The sequence below is a fragment of the Halichoeres trimaculatus genome, unplaced genomic scaffold (assembly GCF_033239565.1).
Source record: "Halichoeres trimaculatus isolate MK-OKI-2021-1 unplaced genomic scaffold, fHalTri1.1 fHalTri1_scaffold_1, whole genome shotgun sequence".
NCBI lineage: Eukaryota > Metazoa > Chordata > Actinopteri > Labriformes > Labridae > Halichoeres > Halichoeres trimaculatus.
In genome coordinates this window covers 40,487,216-40,509,421 of record NW_027437179.1, presented here as the reverse complement: position 1 = coordinate 40,509,421, position 22,206 = coordinate 40,487,216, and the positions used below count along the sequence as shown (strand labels likewise).

The window sequence follows — 22,206 nt, the reverse complement described above, 5'->3', positions numbered from 1 at the left end:
TGTGAGAACAAACACAAGTTTAGTTTAGTTTTTAACATTGTGATTGGAGCAGTCCCTCATATTCTTGTATTCTGGTGATAAACTTAAAGACTTTAAAGATTTGTTAAAAAATATAAATTATTATTTATTAATAATATAATAATTAATTATTTTTATTAATATCAGCTCAGAGAGATGAAACTGTATCTCTTGCTTTTCATAATAAAGTACCTGCTGCACCTCACACACCTGCTAACGTCAGACCTGCCAACGACAACAAACTATTGATTGACAATTCCTGTTTACAACACCTAAAGGTAGACCGGAAACAAAGTCTGACTACCAAAATAAAACTCAAGATGTTCATAGTAAAATAAATAAATAAATAAATAAATAATTAATTAATCAATAAATTAATTAAGTAATTAATAAATAACTGGCACTTCTTTGTTTATGTAATACTATTAATTTTTCAGCGTGTTTCCTGCATAGTGAAAGACATCACAATAAACCCTATGAATCAAAAAGATTTTATTATTATTATTATCATTACTATTATTATTATTATTATTATTATTATTATTATTATTATAATTATAATTCTGTTTTAAATTAATTTTTAAAATTTGCATTTATTTTTTAAATTAACAACGATGAACGAAACCAATTTCCGAGTCATTTAACGACTTCATTTTCTTGAAATATTTCAAAATAAAAGCAACACTTTGGATAATCACTGATTGGTGTCTTTAAAAGCCTTTCAAATCGAAAAATAGGCCGAAAAATGTGTTAAAGAGAAAATCAGAGTTTACGCTCACCTTTATTTTGGAGGGTGTCTCAGCGGAAGTGCCGCTGTCAGGCGCGCGCGTGTTGTTGTTGAAAGCGGCGCCGTTGTAGCTGCCAACGTTTCCGCTGCCACCGTGTACCGATCTGACAGCAGCCGGTGTGACAGCATGGATAACACATACACACACACACACACACACACACTCCCGCTGCTCTATAAAAGCCCGGACCCTCACACACCCCTGCATACACACCGGAGGACACAGCACGAGACGCTCACCTGAAGAAACAGCTTCCTACAGCAGCGACCATGGGAGTCATCATCTCACAGATCCTCTCCAGGTTCACCTCCAAGACTCCAGTCCGGATCTTAATGGGTGAGTTTTAATTCATTTTCTTCATTATCACTTTTACAGAAACTGATTAAAAATTTTAGTTTTTATTTGGTTTTATTTCCAACGTGGTGTAAAAGTGAAGAGCTTTGTGATGCTAACTGAAAACAATCAGAGCTAATGAGAAATAAACAGTTGAATAGAAGCACACCAGTGGAACAAACTATTAGGCTACATATTGAACTATCCTGAATTTAAATGAACTCCAACTCAAAAAATAAATAATAATAATAATAATAACTACAATAATTATGATAATAAAATGAATAATAATAATAATAATTAAAACATCAATAATAAATAAATAAAAATACATAAAAGGGAGGGAAAAGATATGTCTTGAGCAAATAGTCATAGTGCTTAAAAAAAGTAACAATATTATGAAATAATAAAGCAATCTATCAGTCAACTTTTATTTATAGGGGACCTTTTATACAAAATATAAGTTGTAGTGTGTGAGGAATAAATTTGTAATTATACAGGATTAAAGCCTCATTGATACAGGAATAAACCTGCTGAGTTAGGGTTGTTGATTTGTAAGGTTAGAGAAAAAAAACCTAAAATTATGAAAAAAAGCTACAAAGTTACTAAATGAAGCTCAAGTGTGTCTGGTGTTTGAGAAAAAAAAAACTTGTAATATCTAAGACAAAAGTTGTCATGGTATGAAAAAAGTAATCCAAAAAAGAAAACAAAGAAATATCAAAATGTTAAGAGATTTAAGTCCTTATTCAAAGAGAAAAAATGCATTGTTAAGAGGTTTAGGATGTTATTTTTGGAGAAATAAAAAATGATCACAAGATTTTTTTTTAATGTACATGAAGACAGAGAAAAGCAATGTTACAACATAACTCCTTATTTAGCTTTGTATCATTATGACTTCCTTCTCAAAATCTGCTTTTCTTTCACTGTGACTGTAATCCTTTGTGTCGGGTTAAAAACTTTAATTTGTAATAGAGTAATTTTATCATGTATTTCATTTATTTATTGTTTTTTTGTTTGTTTGTTTGTCTCTGTGTGTGTGTGTGTGTACGTGTGTGTGTGTTTGCAGTGGGTCTGGATGCAGCAGGTAAAACCACGCTGCTGTACAAACTGAAGTTGGCCGAGGTCGTCACCACCATCCCAACAATCGGTTTGTCATCACCTTTTTTTTTTTTACATTAAAGCTTATTTATTTATTTATTTATGTATTTTATTTATTTATTTATTTTATTTTATTAATTTCCATTTATTTTTATTTTTTTCCAATTATTTATTTTATTTATTTATTTCCATTTATTTATGTATTTCCACTTATTTATTTATTTCCATTTATTTATTTTTCATCCATTTATTTATTTATTTTGATATATTTGTTTATTTATTTATTCATTTATTTAAAGGAAAATATCAGAAATTAATGTGTGTGTCGTGTGTGAACACTTCCAGGGTTTAACGTGGAGACCGTGGAGTACAAGAACATCAGTTTCACAGTTTGGGATGTTGGTGGTCAGACCATCATCAGACCTCTGTGGAGACATTACTTTGTAAACACTCAGGTAAGAAAATCACTCCACTCACAGCAAACACTGAAACTTTTTTATCGTTTCTCTGAATAATAACTTTAATGAGTCTTTAAGAAGACTTTAGTAGTGATTTCAGTCTGTTTTTTCTTCAGGGTCTGATATTTGTAGTCGACAGCAACGACCCCGAGAGGATCAAAGAAGCTGCTGACGAGCTGCACAAGATGGTACACACACACACACACACACACACACACACACACACACACACACGCTCACTCTGCTTGTTTTCTTTCTTCTGAGTTTGAAAAAGTTTTGACATCATTTCGTCTCACAGCTGGACGAGGACGAGCTGAGGGACGTGGCCGTACTCGTGTTCGCGAACAAACAGGATTTGCCCAGAGCCATGTCAGTCAGTGACATCACTGAGGCTCTGAGCCTATCAGGAGTCTCTCAGCCGGTGGGTGTCACGTCTCAGTGGTGACGCAGTGTGAAGATGATTTAACTGTAGCTGACCTGTGTGTGTGTGTGTGTTTTTGTAGTGGTTCGTCCAGGCGTCCTGTGCCGTCAGCGGTACAGGTCTGGCTGAGGGTCTGGACTGGCTCTCCAACCAGATCCAGTAACAGTGATGAGACTTCCTGCTTGATCCTGTTCCCTGTTGAACACATGAGGTGGTCTGATCTGGACTCTAGCTCCAAACCCAGGAGGAACATGAAGAAGCAGCTCAGGACTTTGAGGTTTTCTCAGTGAACAAACTGGAAACAGAAAAACTTTGAGGGATGAAAACAAAGAGGTCCAGACTCTGATCCCTGCAGCATCAAGTCTTACGCCCTAAAAACGTCACTTTGAACATTGAGTGTCATCAAAAAACATATATAACTATCGCCAAAGAGGAAATGGGTTTTCTTGCTGTTTTTATTGCACTGAAGTGAATATGAATGAACATCAGGTGATTGTATAAACACTGTTTTTGCACTGGGTTACTCTGTGAGGATGTTAATATTTTACTGCTGTGTTTACAGTTTCAGATGTTGGTTTCAGAAAACCTCTTAACTTTGTGTTATGCTTACAATGTACATATATCATTATCATATTTATATATTCTTATCGTCATGTTTTACACCCTTACACTGTAAACTTTCTTGTTTGCTGCTGTAACTCTGTAAATCCACCTTTGTGGGATGAATGAAGGTTTATCTTATCTTATTTAATCTTAAATATAAATTAAATCTGAAAGAATTTCTACCACAGCTTCTGACTTTTCATTTTTGGCTTTTAAAGATAGAGAATAGTGTGTTTTTACTTTTAAATACTCTTGCAAAATATGATAAAGTGAAAAGTTAACTGACAAAATACATCAAAAATAACATCATAACACTACGATTAAATTGAGAAAGCTTAAGAACCAGTTGCTGGCAAACAAATGTGCTTCTGTAAGAATGAGAAGTGAAGAAAAACACTAACATTGACACACCAAAAAGATCTGGAAGGGACTTCTTGTGCATAAATCACCAATAATGAGGTTAAATAATACAGACGTACATTGTATCACATCATAAAGCTTATTTAATTGATCAGTATCTCTGTGTGTCTTCAGAGGGATGGAAGTATCTACTATATTAACATAAAATACAAACTTTCTGCTTTGTCAAAGACAAATGTTTGCAGGTTTTCACTGTAATAATTATCTCTGACAGAATGTAACCAGAATACTTTCATTTGACAAAACTGTGTAAGAAATTCACTATTTTTATACCCCACACTTGTAGATAAGCAGGTGTAAACTCTATAACAAAAAATGTAAATCTGTAAACCTTGGTGTAACACTAAAACCAGTAAAAAAAAAAAAAAAAAAAAGCAAGCTGTGGAGGATAAAAAACAGATCACAGATATCACAGATGATAATATGAAGATGAAAAGTTAAATTTTCCTTTTTTTCTTTTATAAACTGATGATTTCCTCTGATTTATCTAAGCAATTTATGATTTTGTTTTGGGGCGTAACTCCAGAAAGTAAAGGTCAAGACTATAAATTATCTAAGGGGCAACATCCGGTCAGTAAAAGTGAAGCCTATGAGGAAGTGCTTAAAGTTGGTGTTCATTGAGGATCTGCATGAGGCTGGCCGCAGAAAAACCAGAAACCAGGTACACACCCAAACAAAAAAAAACAAAACAGACTTTCATGGCATTAAAAACACATTTATAGCCTGGTTCAAAAACCTGCTAGGATCTGAAACACTGATTTCTCTATCACGGTTTTGGAGCCAAAATTCCTCCGTCACAGCCGCAGCCATTGTAGCAGTTCAGCCAGAGTCTGAACCTGATATTTGGACATTTGTCTCTATCGGCAATCGGCCATATTTTCTTTTAAAAAGCCGATTTTTGATCCGTTGTATAAAATGACGCAATTTTTGATCAGGCACAAAAAAGATGAGCACCTCAAACTTGTGGAACCACTTGGATACATTACATACTTTTGTTCAAATTATATTAATAAGTTTAAATTTCTTTTTTGAGATTTTAAGAAGAGTGTGAATGTTTACTACTGCTTGTTACATTGTGTGTTTACTCAGACAAAATATTTCATTGTTTTGAAAGCTGAATAAATGTTCAGAGGACTGGACACGACTTGTTGTAATAGATTTCTTTTAGCTGCTCAGAAATTGCTGCGTTTCACAAAAATGTGATAAATATGTATTTATTTAACAATCGGCCTGAATATCAAATTGGAAAAATCGGCTATGCATATCGGCATCGGCTGCCCAAATTTGGAAAGCATCGGCATCGGCATCGGCCCCCAAAAAACCCATATCGGTCGACCTCTACTATATTTTTTTTCTTTCTTGAGTCTTATCACTACCTGACTCTACCTCCTGATATATTTTACTATCCTTGAAATATATACAAGAGAACATCAGCTGTCAATCATCATTAAACGTGACGTAAAACCTCGTTTTTAATCACTTATAACTAATGAAAACGAAACTTTCAGAATCAGACGTGAGAAACATTTCTACCAGGTGTATTAATTTTTTAAAGTTTGACCCCAGCCCATCTGGAATGACTGGGGAGTCTGATTTTTTTGACCTATACTGCAGCCAGCCACCAGGGGGAGCAGTTTTTGTGGCAACCTCACTTCGAGCCGAGCAAGATTACTGTTTTATATACATTTTTACCTGTTTACAGTTTAATTCACTGCAGCCATTGTGTTGTAATGTAATCAAACATCTGGAACTGAAGGTTTGTTTGATCTGTTTCCATCAGACACCAGACAGACTCAGGCGGGTGGAGTTAGTGCTTTATTTATCACTGAAAAGCCTTTTTTCATTATTCATGACACATGAAACAATTTTCACTGAAACATATTTACACTGAAACATCAGCGATGCTCGTCTTGTTTGTTTTTTGTTTTTTTTTCCTGCGTCAGTAAAGTGCAGCTCCGTCAACACGAGTCCTTCACCTGCTCCCAGCCAGAACAAACATCCTCCCAAAGTAACAAGAGTTCAATCAGTAACTTCACATCCCTTCGTTAAGGTCGGGAACTCTGCAGGTAACCACACGCTGGATGAACTCATGAGTGAATGAATGAATGAAAAGCTGTGAAATTACACAAAAAAGGCCCCAAACAAACCGTAAAGCATGAAAACATGATCCGAACATACAGAAAGATATTTAAAGTGACAGCGTCCCTCAATGTGGAAAAGTTTCAGAAAACAAAACTTGAGTTTTTCACAATTTTAAAACTTTTTTTTGTTAAATTCTAAGATTAATTGTGCGTTTTTATTTAAGTTACTCCGTCCATTCTCTAACAGATGAAGTAAAACGAGTATTTGAGCTCAAAGTCTGAAGGAAAAGACTCATTTAGGGTCTGAAATTTTCTATAGAGGAAAAAAAAGTTAGAGTGAAATCTTCCTTTCTCATAATCTCTGAAAGTTTTTAGTGGTTTAATATTTTTTATTGTGCTCTAAAATTCAAATAAATCTTGAATGTCGCAAGAAGAAGCGTGGATTATAACCTGGTGATGGACTTTGTCCCTCGTCTCAAACTCTTCTCTTTTATCTGAAGTTGCACGTTGGATTTCAACAGCAAAAAATGGACGGAGAGAGAAGTTTCAGCGCTGCTTTTTCATTTCTGAAAACATGTTTTAAGAAGCTGTGGAGCAAAATAAGTGATCAGATTTCAGATTATCAGACGTCTACGCCCAAAAACATCTTCCTGGAGGCTTTAGAGGATTGATCCAGATGGGAAATCCAGCTCACGTTTCCTGGATTTTCATCAAGGAACTGGATCAGATTGATCCAACATAGATACAGATGTTGATGTAATACATGTATCGTCCACAGGGGGCGCCAAATCCAAACAAACTGAGAGAAATCAGTTTTTTCAGAACATCTCTTACAGCGATTCAGAGTTAGAGCGTAATATTTGATAAAAGTCATAAAATTGTCCAGAAATGATGAATTTGATTCTCCTCAAAGTGTTTTGGTTGAATGTGGCGGCGACACAAACAAGCGCCATGAGACTGTCGATGCTGGACGGACAGATGATGATGTGTTTTTTCTACAACGGCCTCAAAATAATCCCTAAAAGCTCAGACGATGGGATGTTATCACTTCAGTACCACAGGAAAAAGTGAATCTTTTGTTTCTGCTCAGACTTTCTAGAGTTGACCTTTGACCTCAGAGGAAGAGAAGTGTTGCGCACGTCTTGATTTGTTAATATTTCTACGATAAGAGCGTCACGTGGTGATTTAAAAGTTTAGTATTTGAAGCGCACACTTCTTTCATGAATAGTGTTTTTGTTAAATTTCTAAAGCAGAGGAAGAAATCTGTAGCGACTTCCTGTTTCTTATTTTTCACTCCCAGCTCTGCGGAGCCCCCGCGGCGTCCTCCTCCCTCCTGTGTTCAATCCCACGTCTCCGTCATGTCCTGATTTATTTTTCCACGAGTTCTTTTTGAATCTTCTGTTGCTGTTAGCTCTTTTTTATATAAAACAAAGATAAAAAACAGAAACTTACAGGTTAATGTTTACATGTGGAGCTGATATAAAAAGCAGCGTCTGCCTCCAGACGTCGTCACGCTCCTCTTCTTATGGCGAGGGTGTGTTTACTTCATCCTCCGTTCGTCAGAGTGATGAGCTCCACCACAGACTTCAGAGTCCAGCAGCGAGGGTGCACATGTTTTTAACTCCCAGGTGTCCCGGATGGACGGGTGGTGCCCCCCCGTCCTCTGGCAGTCCCAGCTGGGTGGGGAAACATGCGCCCTCCTCGCTTCGTTAGGCTTCAGACTCGCCTTTCTTCTTACCCTCCTCTCCGCCGGCGTCGCTCTCCTCTGATTGGCTGTTGCTGAGCACGAGGAACTGTCCGTCAGGGGCCGGCGGGTTGGCGGGGCGACTCGAGGCAGCGATCAAACGGCTCTGCTCCTCCAGGTCCTAAAGAGGAGTTAAGGAGAAAGGATGAGTCACACGTTTGGTTTCAGGAAGAGACAACAGGAAGTCCCGTCTGGAGTCCTCTGATTGGAGGACGCAGTGAGAAATCATCGAGGAGTTTTGAGACGTGATAAAAGTTTTAAAGCTGTTTTTTTTAGACAATACTTTGATGAACTTTCTCGTCATGAACTAGTACAGTAGTGCACCATCATCCCCTGATACCAGTGTTTCCCTCTGGTTTCAGTGTCATAAATTGAGCAATGTCTGTAATTCAGTCTTCTCTACAGGGTTTATTGTTTATTTATTTTTCATACATTCCTATTGTATACACATAAAGGTAGGGCTGCAACAACAAATAGATACAATTGGTAAAAATCGATTTGTAAAAGTGTCAATGTTTTTCCTGTCGGATTATTTGGCAATTAGCTAAAGGTGCATTACTGCCACCTACCTGACAGGAGTGTAGATTACCTGGGCTGTATGGAGGAATTATTTGTTTATCAACAACAGAGGATGCATGCCCAACTTGGGTGCAGAAGCACTGCAACTGAAGTGGAGGAGTTAACCACCAAAAAACACATTTTTTGACTTGATATCATCACTTATATGGATCATAAACAGCTCCCAGGTTTATGAAATAGCAGTGAGTGAACAGAAGAGATCAGCAAGTGGACAGACGTTTTTAGAGGAGAAATCCAGCGTCACTCGATGCTCATGACTGCATTATCCATGGACACTAACCAGACTGTGACAGACCAGGACGTAAACGTGTGTCAATAAATCAGAAACCCTCCCAGACCAAAAAGAGCACACAGACTGAGTCTGAGACCAGGATCAAAATAAAAGAACCAGAAAACTACGTCTAAGTTAATTATTTACCCGCAGACGTCGCTGGTGTTTCAGTGTAAAGTGTGACCCTGGTAACTGGTGACTCTCGGCCGTTAATCACTGATACTGTCAGCTGAGGCTCACCAGTTAGCATGGTCGCTATTAACTCCAAAACACCAGTTGCTCTGTGACGGTCAAAACTTGATAGATGTTGCCTCTGTTGTATAGTATCGTTTCTAAAAACTGCCCACAGAACAACCAAACATTTTCATGCTGATAACAGGTTGAATTTAGAGTTTAAAAAATGCTAACTCGTCATGAATGGAGCTAAACGCTGCTTTTTTGGTATGATGACGTAGACTGATAACCCCTCTATGCGTCACATGTAAACAGATTAGCGTGGTTGAGGAGAAGCTGAGCCGGTGTGCCGTATTAACTGGTGTTGAATTAACTGGTGACAGTCCAGGCCGATGTGAAGGGGGCGTGCCTTTGAAGGCCTTTGAAGAATATTCACAGGTAATTCAGCATGCTTACAGAAATGCCCTCTTGTGCTTACACTTAATGCAGACATATGTGCCGTCAGCTTGATCCCAAGACAAAGCGAACCATTTTAACATGTACTGAACATTAATTTTCCTCCACATCGTCAAAAAACCTACTTCTCTGTAAATTTTTTAAGTCCTGCTGAGTCCGTTATACGTTGAACATGAACAAATTGTTTGTTGATACGCCGAAGTGATGGTAAAATGCGGGTTTCAGTGCTATCACAAGTTGACACAGTCCAAAGTTTGTCATTTTGATCAGGCATTTCAGATAGTTACCTATATACTACCTTACGTATATATCCGCAGTTTAATAAGCCTGTAGTTCTTCATAACCTTTCGTTGTCTGGCTAAATGTTGTAAAGTCACTTCACCACTAAGTAAATGGGTGCAGAATGCGTATTTTTTTAGTATAAAATGGATTCGCGAGGTGTTTGGATAGTAAACAAAGGGGTCCTTCAAAGGCACGCTCCCTTCACATCTGCCTGGACTGTCATCAGTTAATTCAACACCAGTTAATACGGAATAATGGCAGAACTGGAGAAGCTGTTAGTCCAAAAAACTTCAGAGTTTGTGAGTATTTCACGCTAAGTAAAAGCACACAGCGTGTTAACAGCAACATTTGCAAAACTGACCTCGGATGGCACGGCAGAACGACTGTAATGATTCAGCGCTTAAAACACAAACATGTTGGGCTCATCGATGACAAGCTGGGAGCTCAACAGCGAGGCGGAGCTACAAAATCCCACATACACTCTTTTATATGTTGTGAAATGCATAATATGTGTTTTAGGACTTCTTTAGTCTTTTTATTAAATCACCATCCCGTTTGAAAACCACCAGGAGTTCATTAAACCAACATTAGCATTAGCATTAGCTGCTACAGAAACTGTTTGACCTGCAGGTGAAAAGATTGAGGACACATCCTTTTTTTTTTTTTTGTTCTGATTAATCGATTGATCGTAAATATAATCGTCAGAGTAATCGATTACTAAAATAATTTGATGTTTATTTTTAACGTCGAGGTCTGTTTGTTGATTTGGGAAGGTTGTTTAGAGTATGAAGCTTTATGGTTTTACTGTTTGTAAATGTTTCCAGGTAAAAAAATAAAATGACTACATTTCAATTATACTGTAAATTGTGAACCTGCTTTAATAAAAAGTGTAAAAAAAAAAGTCAAAGCTGACCTTCTCGATCTGTCTCTGCTTGCTGAGCTCCTCCTGCTGCTTCTCTTTGGCCTTGTCCTGCTCCTTCCTTTTCTCCGACGCCTTACGGTCCTTCACACAAACAAGGAGAAGAAGAAGAAGAGTTAACCTCCACAGCGCCTGATAGAGAGCGCGTTAAGATCCACTTCAGCGTCTCGTCAGCCTCACCATCTCTGAGTGGAAGGCTATCTGCTTGGCCAAACCCACGCTGTCACAGATCTGAAACACACAGAGGACAAAGAGTCAGAATCAGAGCGAACAGAGGACGCTGAGGCCGACAGACGAACAGACACGACCTTCTCTCCGTCGTCGTTGGACTCGAAGATGTAGCAGACGGCTCGGCTTTCACCCCGCCCGCCTGTTTGCTGCAGAACGAACCCAAACAGCCTCTTGTTGTCCTGATGGGACGAGCACTGGATGACGGTGGAGAGCGGAAACTGCAGGAGGAGAGACGAGGAATCAGAAACACGTCTGAGGAAAAAACTCTCTGATCAGAGAAACTGAGGTCCACTCACCCTGAGACGAGTGACCTGTGTCTGTGGGTCGATGAGCCTGAAAACACACACACACACGTATTTAGAGTCTGGTTTAAACTCTTGGGCCTCTGTCTAAAACACACACACACACACACACAGAGTGTGAGGTCGTACTTGAGGCAGTCGCAGGTGACCAGCAGGTGCGACTCGGTCATCCTGAAGATGTTGTGGATGGCTCGAGCCGCCAGGATCTGCCTCATGGTCTCAGAGATGACGTCACCGGACTCTGTGTTCTTCACCTCCATGGAGCCCAGGAAGCGGACGATGAAGAGCTGGTGGAGGATCGAGTCTGGACCCGGGGAGAAACAATCAAACATGGCGTCTGTTTTTACAGCAGAGTAATCTCTGACAGGTGATTTAACATCATCAGTGAACAACACTGAAACATTTACTGTAGAAAAGATGGACACTTTTACAGCTTTTAAAAAGTGAAGTCATCACATTTAGAGCTCCCCCTGGTGGCTGGCTGCAGTATAGTTCATAATACCCTCCTCCATGATCAAACATGTTAAAATATTTCATGAAAACACGTCAAAGTTTGTTATATTGGTTCTTAATTTGCTGATTTCTGCCTAAGTATTTCTGTCTGAATCAGATCTTTGATAAATAAAATCCTTTCAGTTCTGCGCCTTGTATGTTTAAAGATAACATTCTCTCTATAGACTGTTTTCTGCTCATAACCTACAAGGGGGCAGTAGTGCTTCATGTGGCTTTCAACAAGACTTTTATCAATTTTTTTTTTATTTCATTTCTTTTATATATATATATATATATATATATATATATATATATATATATATATATATATATATATATATATATATATATAAATATATATATATATATATATATATATATATATATATATATATATATATATATATATATATATATATATATATATAGAGAGAGAGAGAGAGAGAGAGAGAGAGAGAGAGAGAGAGAGAGATAAATAAATGAATACATATTTATATATACATATTGTCATATTTTTGTCATAAAGGTGCTGTAAAAATAAAACATTATTATCATTATTATTATTATTATTATTACTATTATTGTTGTTGTTGTTGTTATTGTTGTTTATAACTCAAGTGGATTCATGGCTGAACAGGAACCCTGAGAAACATTAAAGCATGAGAACAAAAACTCAACAGTACCTTCACTGTCCTCTGATGTGCTGTCTCCAGACTCCCCAAATGGATTACTTCTTCTTTGAAGACACACACACACAGACACACACACATATAAATAGAAATACATTAACCACACAGAAGCGTCATCAACGTCAGATCTTAAGGAAGTCTTTGTGAGGACTTTCTGTTTGGTGTTGATAACAGCACCACCTGTGGCCAGAATTGGTACTGTGTTTTACCCACTGTTATAAAGACATTCATCTCTTTAAGGGTCTTCTTTTTAACTCTACTTTTCTTTGTCCAAGGAAAAGTTTTCCCAGGATGCAAAGCAACAAGGTAATGTATTAATATGTAGTTAAGCAGAGCTTGTTCATCAATAACGAAACAAAAGTTAATAAATAAAAACAAAGCTCAGGAAATCTGCTTCCTCACTTAGGATGGAATGAAGATTTAAACACACATGTACACAAATAGACACACACACACACACACCTGCCGGACTGAGCTGCTGCTTTGCTCTGAGCCGAGTTCTCCTCGCTGACGGGGGAAATGATGTCAAACTGGATCGGCGTTTCTGGGGCAACCAGAGCGTCCAATGAGAGCACGGAGAGGGCGGGCGACGGCTCCGAGCCCACGGAGCTGATGCTGCCGGCTCGGCCGACTCTACCTTTACTGGAGACAAAGAGAAGAGGAGGATGGAGTGATAGTTTAACAGGTGGAGGTCTGACAGGTCAACTCCTTCACCTGTGTGTCATAACTTTACTACACACACACACACACACACACGCTCACCTGCTGGGTCTCATGCTCTCGTGTCTCTGCTGGAAAGACGGCGATGGCGTCACAGCCTCCAGAGCTGATTGGTTCACTCTGGCTGCCAGCTCCTGCCAAAGACAAACAACCTGAAAGTTTGAATTCAGAAACTTTGAAGGTTTTTACTTTTGGCTGCTGCTCCTGTGAACAACCAGCCCCAGAGTCTGCTACCTTTACTTTCTTAGGAGACATTTTACCTCAGGTCACCTGAATTAAAGTCATTCTGGAGCCACAAAAATCTACTTTATTCTTTTATTATTTTATTCTATACATAGTAAAAATCTCGTGAATGGACATTTTTTGTGTTTATGGAATTGTAAATGTAATTTCTTTGTTTAAAAAAAATGTAACAAGTTTGCAAATATAAAAAAGAAAATTTACTAGTGGCATGAATTACATAAATTTGCTCCATTTATGAAATTTCATTAAGTTGCAAAATTTTTCAAACAACGTGATTTAAAAAATGTGCAAAAATTCACAAAAAGTCCCAAAATTTTGAAATTTCCCCAAATTTCCAAAGTTTTATAAATTTGCAAGCAAATTATACAAAAAAAATGATTTCAATAATTTGCCTGTATTTTCAAAAAATGTAAAAAAAATAAAAAATCAGCCACAAAAAATCAGAAAAAAATCAATTTGAATAATTTTCAAAAATTTATTTTAAAAAATTAATTTCCAATCATCCAAAATTTGCAAAATCTTAAAAAAAGTGTTTTTTTTATTTTTAATTTGAGGCTGTGAAAACATTTGGATTTATTTTCTGAATTTGTGCTTCCTGTCTGTTACCTTGTGTTTTGCTGCTTCCTGTCTCAGTCAGGTAACCAAAAAGAAAAAAAAAGAGGTTTTTATTCTTAATGGGACCAACCTGGTTAAATCAAGGTTAAATATAAAAAATAAAATGAAAAGGAAAGGGACTGAAAGTATTTAAAAACCAAAAACACAACACATGAGTATCTCTCGTGACCAGACGTGAAACAAACGCTCTCTGCTCTGACACACACCTCTGCGTTCTCACTCAGGTAGATCCTCTTGGAGATGTTGTTGATGGTGGAGATCCACTGAAGAGGGAAGCAGCAGAGAGACGGGATGAGAAAGCTGAGCTTAAAAACAGAGCAGGTCATGTGACAGAGAAGATTTTTACCTCCTCGCAGTCCTTCCTGCTCTCCGCCTGCAGCGTCACCACCCTGATCAAACGCCAGAAGCAGAAAAACCTCAGAGCAGAAGTAAAACAGAAACACAGAAACTCTGACCGACGTATAAAACGGTGACGTCTTACTTTTTGCCGTCAAAAGACGTGACCTGGAAGCAGAAGCGGCGGTCGTCGCTGTCCACCGCCATGACGGAGCAGTTGTCGAGGTCTGTGACCAGCCCGCCCGCCACCTCACCTCGGCCCTGCTGCATCAGGTTCCCGCCCTGCGTGAAGAAGTACTGCCGCTCCCAGGACGACGACACCAAACCTGTTTTACTGAGGGACAAAAAAGAGCTGCTGGAAATCCTATGACAACAAGTCGACACAAACAAACATTTCTGTCATCAGCATCAGGCTTAAACGAGCTGGAACAGGAGTCTGCAAACTGGGGCACTCTGACTATTTTGCAGCGGGTCCGTTGTAGCTTTGAAAAATGGAATGCAATAAAGAATTTCTATTTTTCTCACAGAGAGTATTGATGATTAAACACTGGCACCAAATCATGCATAAGATTTTGTTGAACTAAACATGCATCACCCTTTTCCAACAAAGCTTTCAATTTTTTTAGATTTTTGCAATAATTTAAAACTTTTTCCATATTATTTAATTTTCAATTTTTTGGCATTTTTTCAAACAAAAATAAAATATCCAATTTTCTTAGGATTAAGCCAATATTTTTAGTTATGCAAACTTCAAGATTTTTCCATTTTTTTCATAATTTAGATTCATTTTTTTAATTTTGCAATTTTTTGAAGTTTTTACTTTTTTGGGAATTGAGCAAACTTATAAAATTAAATTTTTTGTAAATTTTTTTTGCAAATTTGAGACACTGGAAAAATTTGTGAAATTTTATTTTATTTTTTTTTAATTTAGCAATTATGTGAACATCTTTTAAATCACGAATTGTTGGAAAGTTCTTTTTTTTTTTCCAAATTGTTGAAATTTCATACATTGTGCAAATTGATTAAAGTTATGAGAAAAAAATATTTTCGTAAAATTTGCAAATCTAATTTGCAAAACTAAGACATCACATGTACAATCCAATAAACACAAAAATCATCTTGTTGAGATAATTATTCACAAGATTGTAACATTTTTTCTAATTAAGACAATTTTTTTAAGATGAAGTCAATTTTTGTAATAATTGCAAATTTCAAAGATTTTTCTATTTTTTAAAAAAAATGTTTTTTTTTTATTTTGCAAATTTTTGAAGGTTTTACTTTTCTAAAAATAAAGTAACTTTTTTAAATTAATTTTTTTAATAAATGTTTGCAAATTTATGACACTGGAGAATTTGTAAATTTTATTTTTTTTTAAATTTAGCAAGTTCATGCACATCTTTCAAAAAACAAATTGTTTGATTTTTTTCACAAATTATTGAAATTTCATAAATTATGCAAATTTACTAAAGTTATGACATAAGAGTTTTTATTTTTTCTCAATATTTGCAGATTTTATTTGCAAGAACTAAGACATCATATGTACAATCCTATAAACGCAAAAAAACATATTGTTGAGATAATCATGCACTAGATTTTAAGGATGTATAGTATTTCATTTGTCTTTATTGTGAAGTTAAAGTAGATTTTGTGGCTCCTGAATGACTTTAATCCAGGTGAGCTGAGGTAAAATGGCTCCTATGAAATAAAGGTTGCTGACCCCTGAGCTAGAATCATCAGTAATTGTCCGAACTGCAAAAAGTGAAGTCTGAGAAAGAGTTTGGTATTAAAAAGCAAATCTGAAAATGAGGTCAGAAAAATGTACTTTGTTAGTTTCATGTATGAAGATTTTAATCTTACTTCAAGAAAAATGTTTCTCGCTCCATCATCAGGTTTTTTTACTCTTTGCATCATTTCTATCTTTTAATACCTGAAAAAAACAAATTATCTCAACTTGTCGGGTCAATGCGACTCATATTAAGTCAAAAACAGATTCTTTTTATATAAAATAAAACGCAAACACCTGATAAGATTTCAGTTTTTGCAGTGAAACTCTGATACAGTGCCATCAGACTTTGTGCTTTCCTTGATAACCAGAAACTGACGACATGGGAGCGATAAAGTAGCGACGTTTGCTCGTCTTACTTGCGGATGTACAGGTAGCCCTGCTTCTGGGTCAGGTTGCGGCACACAGGTGAGTGGGCGGGGTCAGGGTCACATGGTGCGTACAGCGGGTCACATGATCTCTCCATATCCTGGATGGTCTGCTGCATCTGCCCGATCTCTTCCTCCATCTCCCGACGCACACTGCAGCACACACACACACACACACACAGAAACACACTCTTTCACTCACAGTCGTAAATACAGAAGAAACAAACAACAACGATCATGGCGCTTCTTTTACTTTTGGACGCTGGTTCCTATAGTTCCCAGGAACTCCTCCCACTGCTGGGTGAGATTTTCTGAGCCCAGCTTAAAGAAACTGATCTGTGAGAAACAAACAGACGCAGAGACCAGACGCTGAATCTCCAGACTTCTTCTGAAAAACACTTTGACACAGATGAGACTGTTTAAAGCTGAGGTGTGAGCGCAGTGTGTACCTGAGCCTGCATGTATCCCAGCAGCGGCTCCAGCAGAGCCGTCTTCTTCTTGTACTGCAGCGTGTTGAGCGAGCAGAAGTAGTGCATCATGGTTTGGTGCTGCTTCTTACGGGAGGTGTAGACGTCCTCCACGGCCTCCGCCCGCAACTACGACACACAACACCCAGCTCTGATCTCAGCTTCAAGGAAACGCTAAAACAACTCAGTCTGACAGGAGAGTGAAGTCAAGGTACTCTGATCAGAAACGACGATGAAGGCACGAGATTCAGTTCAGAGGTATTCTACGTTTTTTCTAAGAAGGACATCACTAAGAGCTACTTTTAGCCTCAGGATGCTGTGTGAATATGGGTACTGGATGTGATTAGGATTCTTTCTGACCTGAAAACAACATTTTTAGCCCCATATATTCTGTAAAAAAATAGTTTTTCCTGCTCTTTTTCCTGTTTTAATCTCGTCTTGTGTGTTTTTGAACTCTTGCCTACACACAGTCCAGATGCAGTTCAGTGAGACCTCAGACAGACTTTGGTTTGTGCACCAAACAGGAAATGCAAATCATTTAAACATGGAGCGAATGTGAGGAGTGTTTGTTACCTTGTCGTTGTCTCTTCTCTTGGAGAGGCGGCTGTATCTGTTAATGGCTGTGTCATGATCTGCAGACAGAAGATTTTATCCTTTTTTAATTTATTTCATGAACTCAGAGACTAATCCGTGCACCGTTTTCTTTGAAAAAGGTGAAACTCTCGCAGGTGGATGAATATTTGTATTTGATAGTTTTAAAAGGTGAGGTTTTAGATTCTTTAAGTGCTCCCTTGGTTTTCAGGAGGACTTTTTAATCCTCTTTAGTCTTTACACTCTGCTGCAGAGAGACTTCAGGATGCTGTGAATCTCCTGACACTGTATAAATAATTAATCGAATCCTCTCTGTGGTGAAGAGCAGCTCGGGAAGGAAAAGAAAGGTGACCACAGAGGAGTCATAAACTTACCATCACTGGCGATTTGGAAGACTTCTTTCAGGGTGAGGATCTCTGCAAAGAACAAACAGACAGGAGCTCACGTCAGCTGGTTTCTGTTTGATTTCTGTGGTTGGGAAAGGTGTGGTAGGGTTGGATTTCATGTGTTTCAAACGTGTGTGTGTGTGTGTTTCTCACCCTTCAGGTCTCGCTCTTTGAACTGGCTGATGGGAAACATCATGGCGTCAGCGAGCTGGGTGGACAAGACTGCATGACAAGAGCTCAGCTGGAAAAAAAAGGAGAGAGGAACCAGGTTTACAGAGTGAGCGTGGAGGACAAACACATGTTTCGTCAGCCTTTCCCACATGCACTCCTGGAAATTTAAAGACACTCCAGGAAATCTCATCTGGAAATTTTGCATTGTCAAAACTCTTCCTTCTTTTTTAGATTTGGATTTTTTTATCCATCATGATCAGGGGTCTTCAATCTGTGGCTCTGTGACTCCTTTGCAGTGGCTCCTTGTAGTTTAAAGAAATGTATTGAAATAAGAATTTATATTTTTCTCACTGAGGGTATAAATTATTAAAGACATTGGCACTAAATAAATAAGTAAATAAAATCACGAGTTAACATTTTGTTGAACTAAATATACATCACATCTGTCAAACAAGATTTCATTTTTTAAATATATTTTTTTGTAAAAGTTTTTTTTATTTTTTGCAATTTTTTTTAATTTTAATTTTTGACATTTTTCAAAACCAGATTAAAAAATCCATTTTTTGAAGATGAAGCAATAATAAAATTATTGCAAATTTCAAAGATTGTCCCTTTTTTTTAATTATTTAAATTCATTTTTTTTTAAGTTTTGCTCATTTTTATAACTTTTTGAAAAATAAGCACATTTAAAAAAAAAAAAATTATTTAATTTGTCTGCAAATTTATGACAGTTTGTGAAATTTTTAAGTTTTTTCAAAATTTGCAAACGCTGGCACATCTTTTAAATCAAACTGTTTTTTTTCCAATTGTTGAAATTTCATTAATTGTGCAGGTTTATTTAAGTTATCACAACAAAATTTCCTTTTTCTTAATATTAGCAGTTTAAAAAAATGAATTAATAAATTTTTAAAAAATCTTTTACTTTTTTTAATATTTGCAAATTTAATAAAGTAAAAATAAAAATGAATACATCACATGTTCTTGTTTAGATAATTATTTGCTAGATTTTAACGATGTTCAGTATTTCATTCACTGTTTTTGTCTTCATTATGATGATAAAGTAGATTTTGGCTCCTGAACAACTTTAATCCAGCTGAGCTCAGGGAAAATGGCTTCTATGAAAGTAAAGGTTGCTGACCCCTGATCGTGATCATGATCTTATGTTTTCTGAATTAGCACTTGCTGCAAACAAACATTCTCTCTTGTGTTGTCACATCCGCTCATCTTCACTTCCTGTAGGAATTTTCCTGGCCTCCAGCTTCAGTCAAGGTGAAGACTTTGTTGAACACAGTTTTAATTTCTCTATAACTTTCTTAGAAAAAGCTCTCATGTGTTTTCTTTTACCTCATCGATGACTTTTGCAAACTGCTGCAGGGTTGAGCTCATCACCTCATCATCGCCCCCGAGGGGAAAACGCTGCATTGACAGCAACAGCATGGAGGGAATGGATTAGATTGGTCAGTTTTTAAGCACAAGTAACTACATCACAGTGAAATTAGAGCTTTAAACAATCCTGCTGTCCCTACCTGTTTGTCGTACTCTTTCAGCAGCCTGGAGGTCAGGTGTGTGGCAGCGCTCAGCTCATTCTGAGACAGAGAAAGGACAACAGCACTGAGCGGAGACTTTTCAACACGCAGTAACATACATGTGGGTTCTAGCCTTAACATGCAACGCCACGGGCAGCACACCTGCTAGACACGTGTGTGTGTCTGAGTGTACCTGTGCATCATAGATCCTGTGCATGGCCTGGTAGAGCTGTGTGCAGTAGTTGGAGATGGCTGCAGTGTCCTCCTCAAACACTCCCAGGAGAGAGCGGGTCTGAAACACAACGTGAACAAGTTTTTCAGCACCAGCTTCAGCAGATCTCAGCCCTGATAATCTCATTTTATATCATGGATTATGAGCAAGAGAATATATGGAAGTGAGACTTGTAACTTGTAATAAATATAATTTCTTATCCTATACTTGGATACTGGATCCAGCACTTTGAGCCCTATCGGTCAGAAATTATAAACTAAAGGTGGGGCTCTGCTTGATAACAGTTACACTCACACTCTGCAATTCCACATCAGCACTCTAACAAGGTTCAGTCGTCACTCTGACCTCTGCAGGAGGGTAATATTGTTATCCCAGTGAGTGATTTCACATCACATTACAACATGGCAGAGCAAGAGCTCAGAAGTTCCCTCTCCAAACCCTTCCTTTCACTGACTGTTGTTTCCTAAATCAGTCTGAAAACCACTTTATTGGTCCAGCTCTGATGTCAGATTTACTCTGCTCCAGCCCTAAGAGGCCGTCTCTGGAAGAACAGCGTGGTTAGTAGGAGGTTGGTTTTGTTTCAAGACAGAGGATAAAAGCTGAACAGGAAACCTCCTTGTGACCAACATGGGATCAGTTAAGCCAGACGCCAATGATTCATGCCACTGGTTTTCATATGAGAGTGGATTTAGGGCCTGTTTCCACTAGCAGCATCATTTTGTTTACGATGGCACCAGTTTTCTGCAAAAACACTCTCAGTTTAACATTAGTCATGCTGCAGTTACAAACAGTTCAACTTTTGGATCACTATTACACTCATAAATGTCACTTCTTAATCACTAACCAATCAAAATCAAGAAGGGGCGGGATTTCTGAGTTTAATAAATATAAATGTAAAGCATACAGAGCATCGTACATGGTGCAAATAATGGAAAGTGCATTAAAACTAAGATAAATCCTTTTATTGTTGTTATTTTCAACAAAACTATGTTTTTCATTCAGGCTGCCTTACATCTGCCCCATGACAAATTTAACCTTTTTAATTTATAATGGTTTGACCACGCCCCGGTCGATGACGTCACAGCAGGTGTTTCTCCCCTGTGTGTACTGGGGGCTGTGTGAGCTGATCTGAATCTGTGCAGCTGCAGCTTTCTGCTCTGGGGTGACTCTGACTTCTAACAATAGCATAAAGCTGGAGGGTGACACCGCTGCTTGGCCAAAAGATTAACACATATCACTGCGGGAGGGGGAGGAAGTGCTGCCAAGTGGCTAAGGAAGTGCCCGGCTAACTGACTGTTTAAGCGGTTCATTCCTCAAATCCAGCTCTGAGAGTCTGACACAGGGACCTGGCGCTTTGACAGCAGCTCCCAGCAGATGTTGGGCTCAGCCGTGTGCACAGCTGGCGGATCCGGCCTGAGCTGTCTGCTCAGCAGGGCCGTTAGCACTTAGCACACTTCATGAAGTTAGTGTCTTCTCGCTGGTTGTTTGGGCTCACAGCCTACAAAGACAGTTAGCCTAGCTCTACAAGATGCTAATGTTAGCGTGCTAGCTGAGGTTAGCAGCAAACAGAGCTGTTACCTGAGGACTGTCCTCCAGCGTCTCCTCTATCGGCAGCTTCTCTATCCCGGGCATTGCTGCTGCTGCTGGCGCGTTGCTAATCAGTGCGGGTCCACGGAGAAATCACACAATAAATCGGTCCGACAACTCCCACTCAAGATTTCTTAGCTACACGGATTCACAACACCCCAAAACAGCTCCTCCTGGTTCCGAAGGCCCGCCCCCGAGTAGATTTTCATTGGACGGAGACAACTTCTATGATTTTGATTGGTCTTTTGTTTAAAGGGAAACGACGCCATTTTGGCTCGAGCTAGGATCGCCCTTTCCCTGCATTCGTGTACAAATCAGAGCCGGAATGGCAGACGCGGTTGCTAGCCGCTAGCTTAAAAAACAGAGCTGTATGTGGAAGCCTGTTTCCGCCAGGTAAAAAAAGAGTAACTTGCCCGGGAAAAATAGCTTGATAGAAAAATGAAAAGAAGGGTTTTATTTTTAGAAAAATATACCTTGTCCTACTTAAAACAAACAAAACAAAAAAAAACAAACAAACAAAAAATGCTTGGACTCTCTATAAAGATAAAAAATAAATAAAAAAATAATAAAATAAAAACCCCAAAACAAAAAAATAAACCATTTTAAAGAATTTCTCTTATAGGGCAAAGGCATTTTTGTATTTGTTTCACTTTACTCTTCTAATTCTTATAACGGTGTTTTATTATTAATTTATTTTCTAGTTATTATTGTTATTACTATTACTTTGTATGTGTATGTATGTGTGTATAGATTATTATCTTCTTTTCCTTTTTTCTAAATATTTTATTATTTTATTGAATTATTTTCTGTTGTTTTTTTTCT

General features: G+C 37.9%; 2 protein-coding genes across 5 annotated transcripts; one reads left to right on the top strand and one right to left on the bottom strand.

Moving 5' to 3' along the window:
* Nucleotides 1–857: 857 nt before the first annotated feature.
* On the top strand, nucleotides 858–3,895 carry LOC141790424 (ADP-ribosylation factor 4-like). The gene is made up of 6 exons (XM_074670292.1): nucleotides 858–1,142; nucleotides 2,206–2,286; nucleotides 2,583–2,692; nucleotides 2,812–2,883; nucleotides 2,994–3,116; nucleotides 3,199–3,895. Exons 1-6 carry the CDS (start codon nucleotides 1,076–1,078, stop codon nucleotides 3,277–3,279), a joined length of 534 nt encoding a protein of 177 aa, XP_074526393.1. The 5' UTR covers nucleotides 858–1,075; the 3' UTR covers nucleotides 3,280–3,895.
* A 2,029-nt stretch (nucleotides 3,896–5,924) lies between these two features.
* Nucleotides 5,925–21,587, bottom strand: appl1 (adaptor protein, phosphotyrosine interaction, PH domain and leucine zipper containing 1). 4 transcript variants are annotated; one of them, XM_074673245.1, is made up of 23 exons: nucleotides 21,376–21,587; nucleotides 19,759–19,857; nucleotides 19,566–19,625; nucleotides 19,384–19,455; nucleotides 18,022–18,109; nucleotides 17,857–17,898; nucleotides 17,465–17,523; nucleotides 16,874–17,020; nucleotides 16,678–16,760; nucleotides 16,416–16,577; nucleotides 14,419–14,607; nucleotides 14,284–14,326; nucleotides 14,144–14,200; nucleotides 13,929–13,946; nucleotides 13,122–13,213; nucleotides 12,822–13,001; nucleotides 12,354–12,406; nucleotides 11,308–11,482; nucleotides 11,173–11,209; nucleotides 10,954–11,094; nucleotides 10,826–10,876; nucleotides 10,640–10,729; nucleotides 5,925–8,085 (listed from the first exon to the last, which is right to left on the bottom strand). In XM_074673245.1, exons 1-23 carry the CDS (start codon nucleotides 21,427–21,429, stop codon nucleotides 7,930–7,932), a joined length of 2,148 nt encoding a protein of 715 aa, XP_074529346.1. In that variant the 5' UTR covers nucleotides 21,430–21,587; the 3' UTR covers nucleotides 5,925–7,929. The 4 variants fall into 4 exon arrangements, with proteins under 4 accessions (XP_074529346.1, XP_074529347.1, XP_074529349.1 ...); XM_074673246.1 differs by having other exon boundaries at nucleotides 12,354–12,403; XM_074673248.1 differs by lacking the exon at nucleotides 13,929–13,946 and having other exon boundaries at nucleotides 21,376–21,586.
* Between the last annotated feature and the right edge of the window lie 619 nt (nucleotides 21,588–22,206).

What these genes read in the sequence shown, in the direction of transcription:
- appl1 (XM_074673245.1), bottom strand. Translation starts at nt 21,429, where the DNA reads ATGCCCGGGATAGAGAAGCTGCCGATAGAGGAGACGCTGGAGGACAGT. An exon ending in ATAGGAACCAGCGTCCAAAA is followed by an intron (nt 16,578 to 16,677) that starts GTAAAAGAAGCG and finishes TGTGTGCTGCAG; the next exon opens with TGTGCGTCGGGAGATGGAGG. An exon ending in CACATCAGAGGACAGTGAAG is followed by an intron (nt 11,483 to 12,353) that starts GTACTGTTGAGT and finishes CCCCGGGTCCAG; the next exon opens with ACTCGATCCTCCACCAGCTC.
- LOC141790424 (XM_074670292.1), top strand. Translation starts at nt 1,076, where the DNA reads ATGGGAGTCATCATCTCACAGATCCTCTCCAGGTTCACCTCCAAGACT. An exon ending in CACCACCATCCCAACAATCG is followed by an intron (nt 2,287 to 2,582) that starts GTTTGTCATCAC and finishes GAACACTTCCAG; the next exon opens with GGTTTAACGTGGAGACCGTG. An exon ending in ATTACTTTGTAAACACTCAG is followed by an intron (nt 2,693 to 2,811) that starts GTAAGAAAATCA and finishes TTTTTTCTTCAG; the next exon opens with GGTCTGATATTTGTAGTCGA.